At 56.3% G+C, this 8925-nt stretch overlaps 2 protein-coding genes across 4 annotated transcripts in view; one reads left to right on the top strand and one right to left on the bottom strand.

Moving 5' to 3' along the window:
• The first annotated feature begins 270 nt into the window (after nt 1-270).
• On the top strand, nt 271-8870 carry TFPT (TCF3 fusion partner). Of its 2 annotated transcripts, none has more exons than XM_050771944.1 (6): nt 271-381; nt 975-1233; nt 3621-3691; nt 7496-7565; nt 7647-7865; nt 8721-8870. In XM_050771944.1, exons 1-6 carry the CDS (start codon nt 359-361, stop codon nt 8838-8840), a joined length of 762 nt encoding a protein of 253 aa, XP_050627901.1. In that variant the 5' UTR covers nt 271-358; the 3' UTR covers nt 8841-8870. The 2 variants fall into 2 exon arrangements, with proteins under 2 accessions (XP_050627901.1, XP_050627902.1); XM_050771945.1 differs by lacking the exon at nt 271-381 and adding an exon at nt 451-597.
• Nucleotides 7355-8925, bottom strand: part of NDUFA3 (NADH:ubiquinone oxidoreductase subunit A3) — a 166078-nt gene continuing 164507 nt past the window's right edge. The window contains exon 4 of one of the 2 annotated variants that reach the window (XM_050771964.1): nt 7355-7394. In XM_050771964.1, coding sequence (XP_050627921.1) covers nt 7370-7394 — 25 coding nt within the window. In that variant the 3' untranslated portion in view covers nt 7355-7369. The remainder of the gene's footprint in view (nt 7395-8925) is intronic. The other variant, XM_050771965.1, reaches the window with a different exon arrangement.

Below are 8925 nucleotides of genomic sequence, written 5' to 3'. Positions count from 1 at the left end.
CGAGGAGGAAAGGGGCTAATCGAACTCACGGCCCGCTGTGGACCAATCCTGCTAAGCGGAGAATTGCTGTGGCCAGATGACGGGGCGTCGAGACAAGAAGAAAGACGTTGGCAACTCAGAGGACTGGTTGCGACGTTAGACAAGAAAGCAAGGCCTTTAAGCAGGGATTCGGGTTGGACGTCGGGGTGGGCCAAAGCGAAGCCGGAAACAGGAAACTACAACTCCCACAAGGCCTAGGGCCACGTCCTGCCGTCCTCGGCCCCTGAGCCTGATGGGACAAGTAGTTTTGTGAACGGCTTAATCTAGAGATTTAAGAGGTTGGAAGCTAAGAGGCCCGGGGCTTCCGGAGGTCGCGGAGATGGAATTGGAGCAGAGAGAAGGGTAAGTGGCTGAGCCCTTGTGAAAAACTGCGAATCCCAGAAAACAGCAGCTGCATTGTGTGCAACCATATGACCTTTTACACTGAGGTCTGATGGGGGTTGTAGTTCATGCAACTGCTTTACCTTAGAACCCTTTTATGGACTGGGGTCTGGACTGGTGCATCCTGAGGGAGGAGAAGGCTAGGGGTTTGGACTGCTGGATCTGAGAGACGAGGAGGTTGGAAGCCAGGACTCTTGCGTCTGGTTGAGGGTTGGGGCTTGGACTCCTTGGGTCCTTGGAGAGAAAAAGTCTGGAGGTCTGGACTCTTGGATCCTGGGAGGAGGGGGTCAGGGCTTGAACCCTGTGGGTGCTACGAAGGAGGGGTTGGGGACCTGGTCTCCTGGGTCTGAGGGAGGAGAGCTGGGGGCCTGGATTCTACGGTCTGAGGGAGGAAGGGCTGGGGGCCTGGATCCCTGGGTCTGAGGGAGGAGGGGCTGGGGGCCTGGACTCCCAGGTCTTAGGGAAAAGGGGCTGGGGTTTGGGCTCCTGGTTCAGTGGGAGAAGGGACTGGGAGTCCAGGATCCAGGGCCCCTGACCCTTTCCCTGCCCCTCAGGACCATGGCAGCCGTGGGCTTTGAGGAGTTCTCAGCGCCGCCGGGCTCGGAGTTGGCGCTGCCTCCCCTATTTGGGGGCCACATCCTGGAGAGCGAGCTGGAGACGGAAGTGGAGTTTGTGTCAGGGGGTCTGGGGGGCTCAGGGCTCCGGGAGCGAGATGAAGAGGAAGAGGCAGCCCGGGGTCGGCGGCGGCGCCAGCGGGAATTAAATCGCAGAAAGTACCAGGCATTAGGACGGCGCTGCCGGGAGATCGAGCAGGTAGGTGAGTGCGGATCCCCCTGTTTTGGGGTCCCCTGGCGTAAACTACCGCCCCCCGCAATCTCTGCCTTTCCACACGCCCAGCCTTTCTTGGCTTGCTGAAGGAATCCTCCACTTATATGTATATTCACTCATTTAGCATGCATTATGTGTCTGGCCCTATGCCAAGGCCCTGGAAGGGCCATCTCCCGTGGAGCTTCCCTGACAACCCAGATGGGTCCTCCGATGTCTCCTGGGGGCCTCTCAATGTGTGGCACCGCTCACAGGTAAAAGCCCAGGCTCTTCACATCTCCCATACCCCTGCCAGGATTCACTCCTCTCGACTCATTCATTCTGCCTCTTGCATGTCTCTGGACCCTTCTCCTTCCCTCCATCCCCACGGCTGCCAAACTCCAACTCCAGCTGTCTAGGCTGAATGACTGCATCAGCCTCCTTGCTGAGAATGAGGGTGGGCCAGGCGCGGTGGCTCATGCCTGTAACCCCAGCACTGTGGGAGGCTGAGGCAGGCAGATCACCCAAGGTTAGGAGTTCAAGACCAGCCTGGCCAACATGGTGAAACCCCGTCTCTACTAAAATACAAAAAATTAGCCGGATGTGGTGGTATGTGCCTGTAATCCCAGCTACTTGGGAGGCTAAGGCAGGAGAATCGCTTGAACCCAGGAGGCAGAGGTTGCAGTGAGCCAAGATCGCACCACTGCACTCCAGCCTGGGCAACAGAGTAAGACTCCGTCTCAAAACAAAACAAAACAAAACAACAACAAAAACCTTCACAGCTTTTTATGAGATATTCTCCCACACCAAGTCCTTTCCAGGACTAATGTTCTGTTGCATGGCATGGAGCGGTTTTGAGCAGGGGAGGGATGGAGTCAGATCTGGGTTAAGGAAGATTCCTCACGCCCCCTGTGGAAGGCGGACCACACGGAGGAGGCCTGGACTGGGAGAGTGAGAAACTGAAGCCATCATGTTTCCGGAGATGGAAACAACGCCTGAGTGAGGGCGGGCGGCGGGTGTGTCCTGGGAGTGAGGCTGGTCTTGAACTCCTGACCTCAAGTGATCCACTCACCTTGGCTTCCCAAAATGCTAGGATTACAGGCATGAGCCACCACACCTGGCCTCAACTCTTGATGACAGTGTTGGGAAGTTCTGTAAGGAGGGAGGCTAGAGGCCAGGGGCATATTCCAAACGCTGCTTAACAGATGGACACCAAGGCCCAAATGGACTCAATTGGAGCCTCTGCTCTTAATCCACCCCCAGGAATAGATTATTCCTATTTTACTAGCATAGAAAATAAAGGCTCAGAAAGGTTAAGTAATGCACCCAAGCTCAGAGTTCAGCAGTGGCAGATCTGAGATTTTTTTTTGAGACAGGGTCTTGCTCTGTTGCCCAGGCTGGAGTGCAGTGGCATGACTGTGGCTCACTGCAGCCTCAACATCCTGGGCTCTAGCAATCTCAACCTCCAAAGGAACTGGGACTACAGCCACCAAGGCCAGATGATTTTTTTTTTTGGTAGTGTTGGGGTCTCACTCTGTTGCCCAGGCTGGTGTCAAACTTGAGTGATCCTCCTGTCTTGGCCTCTCAAAGTGCTGGGATTATAGGCATGAGCCACTGTGCCAGGCCAGAGCTGAGACTTGAACTCCGGTCTTTTTCTTTCTTTTTTTTTTTCAGATGGGAGTTTCGCTCTTGTTGCCCAGGCTGGAGTGCAATGGTGTGATCTCGGCTCACTGCAACCTCCACCTTCTGGGTTCAAGCGATTCTTCTGCCTCAGCCTCCCGAGTAGCTGGGATTACAGGCATGCGCCACCACACCTGGCTAATTTTGTAGTTTTCTTTTTTTTTTTTTTTAGTAGAGACGGGGTTTCATCATGTTGACTGGGCTGGTCTGGAACTCCTGACCTCAGCCTCTCGAGTAGCTGAGATTACAGTCATGCGCCACAACATCCGGGTAATTTTTGTATCTTTAGTAAAGATGGGGTTTCACCATGTTGGCCAGGCTGGTCTCGAACTCCTGACCTTGAGTAATCTGTCCGCCTCGGCCTCCCAAGGCATTAGCCACCGTGCCTGGCCTGGTGTGTTTCGACTTAATGGGAGGTTCGGGGTCTCTGAGCAGGTAACAGTTGACTTAAGACTTGGAGTGGGGAGTGAGCCGTATGGACGGCTGGGGAGAGGGTCCAGGTAGAGGAACAGCATGCGGGAGGCCCCCACGGGAGGGCACTCAGGACTGTGGCATGGTGAGAGGGGAGCCGGAGGGAGGGGAAGGTGGAAGGACCTCAGCCCACACGATGGTCTTTGACCAGTCTCCCCGGAGCCTAGTACATACCCCATTAAACATCCGTTGAACAAATGAACGGGAGCCGTGGGATCCAGCTGATGGGAGTTCCCACCCCACAGGTGAACGAGCGGGTCCTGAACAGGCTCCATCAGGTGCAGAGGATAACTCGGAGGCTGCAGCAGGAGCGGAGGTAACCCCTTCTCCGTCCCCTCTGGGCCCCTAAGCCCCGGCTCCCAGACACCCCCAGTCCCTCTGGTCTCTCCCCACTCCCACGTCTGCCCAACCCTCACAAGCCACAAGGAGGAGAGGCAGGAGATGAGGGCCGGGGCCTGAGGCAAACGGAGGAAGAGTGCGTTCGGTCTTGGAGGAGAGAGCTGAGCACTAGGACTGAGGGAGGGCCGGGTCCAGGGGACTGCGCGCCAGGACTGAGGGAGGGCCCAGGACCGAGGGAGGGCCGAGGACCGGCTGGAGGGGGCTGCGCGCTGGGACTGAGGGAGGGCCGGGTGCAGGGGGCTGCGCGCCGGGACTGAGGGAGGGCCGGCTGGAGGGGGCTGCTTCTCCTGAAGGGAGGGAACAGCACGATGGAAGGCACAAAATGCAAGTTTTTTTTTTGTTTTTTTTTTTTTGTGGTGTGACTCTAAGCAAGCAGTGTCCCTTCTCTGAGCTGTTTCCTATCAACTAAGGGCAGTGCCAGTATCATGAGGTTGTGGCGGGGTTAGGCCGGAGCTTCCCACTGTGCATCTCCACAAAACCTGCCCCGGTGCCTGCTGCCCCTGCCACTCACAGTGTCCCTGTCCCAGCAAAATGGGAGCAAGCTTGGTAGGAAGGGCTCCACCTTGCTGAGTCAACCACGGTTCTCATCTCGGTCCTCGGCTCAGGCTCGGCGCAGTGACCCAGGGCTATGTGCTCTTCCCTGGAGCCCATTCTTGCCATCCTGGTCACCCAGCAGCCTGGGGTCTCCTGCCTTTCAGGCTGTTCCTTCTTGGCCGCCTTTGCTAGTTCATCCTCCTTTCCCCAAAGCTGAAACCTGCGGCTCCCAGGGTTCCTCTGTCCGCACCTGTGCTGTCCAGCACGGTAGCCGCTGGCCACGGGTGAGATTTTCACTTAAGTTGAAATAAGAACTCTGTCACTCTTGCCACACACCAAGTGCTTAGGAACAGCCATGGGCAGCCACTGGCTGCCGACTTGGACAGATCAGAACACGCCCATCCTCTGGGAAGCGCAGCTGGGTCATGCGGGTCAACCACGTTAAAGGCCACCTAGGCCGGGCACAGCAGCTCACACTTGTAATCCCAGCACTTTGGGAGGCCAAGGCGGGTGGATCACGAGGTCAGGAGTTCGAGACCAGCCTGGCCAACACAGTGAAACCCTGTCTCTACTAAAACTACAAAAAAAAAAAAAATAGGTGGCACACACCTGTAGTCCCAGTTACTTGGGTACTCGGGAGGCTGAGGCAGGAGAATCCCTTGAACCTGGGAGGCAGAGCTTGCAGTGAGCCGAGATTGCAGCACTGCACTCCAGCCTGGGTGACACAGCAAGACTCCGTCTCAAAAAAAAAAAAAAAAAAAGTCACCTAAATGCAGCCGACTTCTGAGTTCCATCCACAGCTTTCTGAGTCCTGTGTTCATTTGTCCGCCGCCTGCCGCACAGCCGTCCTGCTTATCCACTGTGCATCTGAAGTTAACCCTGACCTTCCCCCACATTTACCCCATGTCAGGGAATAATAACTCCACCTCCCACTGCCTGGAGCACTTTGCTTGTTTCTCTCAGCCCCACATCCATCCATCACAACCCGTCACCTCTACTCCTAGAATACATCCAGAACCCCGCCTCTTCTCACTCCTCCTCTGCCACCAACCCGGGCCTGGGGACACAGCCTCTGGCTTGGATTACTCCTCTCTGGCCTCCCTGCCTCTCTTTTGGCCCCAAGTCTCCTTTTAAAACAGCCTGGGTGAGCCCCACCTTTCCCTGTTTGTACCTTTAGTCAATTTTTTTTTTTTGAGACTGAGTCTCACTCTGTCACCCAGGCTGGAGTGCAGTGGCGCGATGTGGGCTCACTGCAAGCTCCGCCTCCCGGGCTCTCGCCATTCTCCTGCCTCAGCCTCCTGAGTAGCTGGGACTACAGACCTGTAGCCAAGATTTTTAAGATCAGGAGAGTTTATGAAAGGGATCAGCGTCCTTTCAGGTTAAAACATGCGAGAGTTAAGGAAGCATCTGTGTATGCAAAACCTCCCTGAATAATTGAGGACAGCTAAGTGAGAATCAGGCTTTCCGCACTGTTGGCCCGGAGCCCAGCCCCGTGGCTCTCAAGTGTGGCCCCTGGACTGGCAGCATCAGTGCCACCTGGGAACTTGGTGCAAATGCAAGTTCTCAGGCCCCACCAGGCCTGCTGTATCTGAAACGTGGGACTAGTCCTTCTAACATGTGAGACAGACCAGGCCCCTCCTCTGCTCCTCTGCGGTGGCTCTCCGCTGACTCGAAGTAAAGGCGAACGTCCCGCAGCAGCCGACCAGGCCCTGCCTCAGAGGGCCCCTTACGCCCGCCCGCCTGCCTGCACTGGAAACCAGGCGCGTGTACTCGGCCCCCACGTCAGGGCGTCTCCACCTGCCGCTCCTTCTGCGGCTCCCTCGCCTGCTTGGTGAGGTGTCCGCCACCATCCTTTTGAAGTTCCAAGCCCGGTATCACCTGCCTTCTTCCCACCTTCTGACCTGTTGTGTTGGGCTGGTTTGCTTATTGTCTGTCTCCCCTGCAACCCTGACTCTGTAAGCACAGGCACCTTTGTTACCCGATATGTCCTTGGCACAGCCGCTGGAACAGCACACAGGGCAGAGTGGGCGCTCGGTGCATGTGGAACCAATGAGGTCTGTGTGAAAAACATCCTGGCCGGGCGTGGTGGCTCACGCCTGTAATCCCAGCACTTTGGGAGGCCGAGGCAGGCGGATCACCTGAGGTCAGGAGTTCAAGACCAGCCTGGCCAACACGGTGAAACCCTGTCTCTACTAAAAATACAAAAATTAGCTGGGCATGGTTGCAGGTGCTTGTAATCCCAGCTACTCGGGAGGCTGACGCAGGAGAATCACTTGAACCCGGGAGGTGGAGATTGTGGTGAGCCGAGATCACACCACTGCACTCCAGCCTGGGCAACAGAATGAGATTCCACCTCAAAACAACAAACCTGCCCAGGCGCTGGTGCGGGGGAAGCATCCCATCAATTAGAGCTTTAAAACTAAGGATCTGCCGGGCGCGGTGGCTCAAGCCTGTAATCCCAGCACTTTGGGAGGCCGAGACGGGCGGATCACGAGGTCAGGAGATCGAGAGCATCCTGGCTAACACAGTGAAACCCCGTCTCTACTAAAAAAATACAAAAAACTAGCCGGGTGAGGTAGTGGGCGCCTGTAGTCCCAGCTACTCAGGAGCCTGAGGCAGGAGAATGGCGTGAACCCAGGAGGCGGAGCTTGCAGTGAGCTGAGATCCGGCCACTGCACTCCAGCCTGGGCGACAGAGCGAGACTCTGTCTCAAAAAACAAACAAACAAAAAAAACTAAGGATCTCTGGAGGCAGGGGCTGGGGAAAGAAGAGAAGGGGGTGTTGATAAGAGGTGAGGTCATTAGGAGCATTCTGCACTCCCCTCTTCAGTGATCAATAAAAATGATAACTCACATATCAATGTTTACTGAGTGCCGATATCACAGCAAGTACAGAAATCGTCTGGTGTCACTACTTCGGTGTCACCACTGCAACATCCAGCCCAGGTGAGGGTTTCACGTCATTGCAGAGCAGGAAACTCAGCCTCAGAATGGTCGTCTTGTCTTGCTTGAGGTCTCAAGGCGGGTCAAGGGCGTGGCTCCCAGGCCTCCAGTGCCAGAGCTCAGGACCGTCTGGGTCCAGGACAGCTTTGGTGTTGAGTGGGGTGAGAGCTGAGCTCTATCCTGTGGCCCTTTTCCCAGCTGCTAGGAGGTAACTGAGTCCATTGGTGGCTTCTCCCCCTGAGCAGGTTCCTCATGAGGGTGCTGGACTCCTATGGGGATGACTACCGGGCCAGCCAGTTCACCATTGTGCTAGAGGTGAGTGTTGGGTCTCCAGGAGGGTCAGGAACTGGGAGCCCAGGACGCAGCCATCACCTACCTCCCCCTCCTCCCCGCCAGGATGAGGGCAGCCAGGGCACGGATGCTCCTACCCCAGGCAATGCTGAGAATGAGCCTCCAGAGAAAGAGGCACTGTCCCCGCCCAGAAGGACTCCTGCACCCCCGGAACCTGGCAGCCCAGCGCCCGGCGAGGGGCCCAGTGGGCGGAAGAGGCGGCGAGTGCCGCGGGATGGACGCCGAGCGGGAACTGCGCTGACTCCAGAGCTGGCTTCAGTGCAGGTGAGGAAGTGGGGGGACTCAAGGGGAGCGACCGGGGCCCCAGAGCTGGCTCCGGTGCAGGTGAGGAGGGGGGGACTCAAGGGGAGGGGCTAGGGCCAGGGCTGGGCCGAGTCAGGTTCAGGGCTCTTGGGTTTTGGTTCTGCACCCTGAGGGGCCCAGGGCTGGGGAAAGTTGAAGAAAGGAGGTAACCAGGATGTGTTGGAGGCCTAGGATCAGGCAGGGAAGTAGTTGGAAAAAGTGGGGCAAAGGCTTGGGTGAAAGGAGGCAAAGTTGGAAAGGGAAGGAGGAAGACCTGGAGAAGGAAAAATAGCTAGACAAGGCTAGGAGTAGAGAAGAAGGAAGGATCAAAGGAAGGATCAGAGAAGATGGGGTGGAAGGGAAGGCCCAGTGCGGGGAGGAAAGCTGGAAGAACATCTGGACCCAGGAACACTGGGATTGCTCTGAGGTGTGAGGAGGAAGGTGACTGGCCTAGGAAGACAAGAACGGTGAGGCTGGCCGGGTGCAGTGGCCCATGTCTGTAATCCCAGCACTTTGGGAGGCCTACATGGGGGATCACTTGATGCCAGGAGTTTGAGACTAGCCTGAGCAACATACTGTGACTCCCATCTCTACCAAAAAGAAAAAAACATGTTAGGCATGATTGGCATGTGCCTGTAGTCCCAGCTGCTTGGGAAGCTGAGGTGGGAGGATCACTTGAGCCTGGGAGGCAGAGGCTGCAGTGAACTGTGATGGCACCACTGCACTCCAGACCCTGTCTCTTTAAAAATCAAAACAAAACAAAAACAAAAATGGTGAAGCTGATGGGATTTTCTGGATTCTCAGGCCTATTAACACCTTGTTCCTTCTCTCCTGCAGATTAAGGTCGAGGAAGACTTTGGCTTTGAAGCAGATGAGGCCCTGGATTCCAGCTGGGTTTCTCGGGGTCCAGATAAACTGCTGCCCTACCCAACTCTGGCCAGCCCAGCCTCTGACTGACCCATGCCCAATAAACTGAGCCCACACTCACCCTGGCCACCGTCTACTTGTTCCCACCTCTGATCACACACATGCCACGCTCTGG

The sequence above is a fragment of the Macaca thibetana genome, chromosome 19 (genome assembly GCF_024542745.1).
Source record: "Macaca thibetana thibetana isolate TM-01 chromosome 19, ASM2454274v1, whole genome shotgun sequence".
In the NCBI taxonomy this organism is placed as follows: domain Eukaryota; kingdom Metazoa; phylum Chordata; class Mammalia; order Primates; family Cercopithecidae; genus Macaca; species Macaca thibetana.
This window is presented reverse-complemented; position numbering and strand designations above follow the sequence as displayed.

Excerpts from the sequence above, each read along its gene's own strand:
- TFPT (XM_050771944.1), top strand. The coding sequence starts at position 359 with ATGGAATTGGAGCAGAGAGAAGG. Across the intron at positions 7,566-7,646 it reads AGTTCACCATTGTGCTAGAG|GATGAGGGCAGCCAGGGCAC; the intron begins GTGAGTGTTGGG and ends CCTCCCCGCCAG. Across the intron at positions 7,866-8,720 it reads CAGAGCTGGCTTCAGTGCAG|ATTAAGGTCGAGGAAGACTT; the intron begins GTGAGGAAGTGG and ends TCTCTCCTGCAG.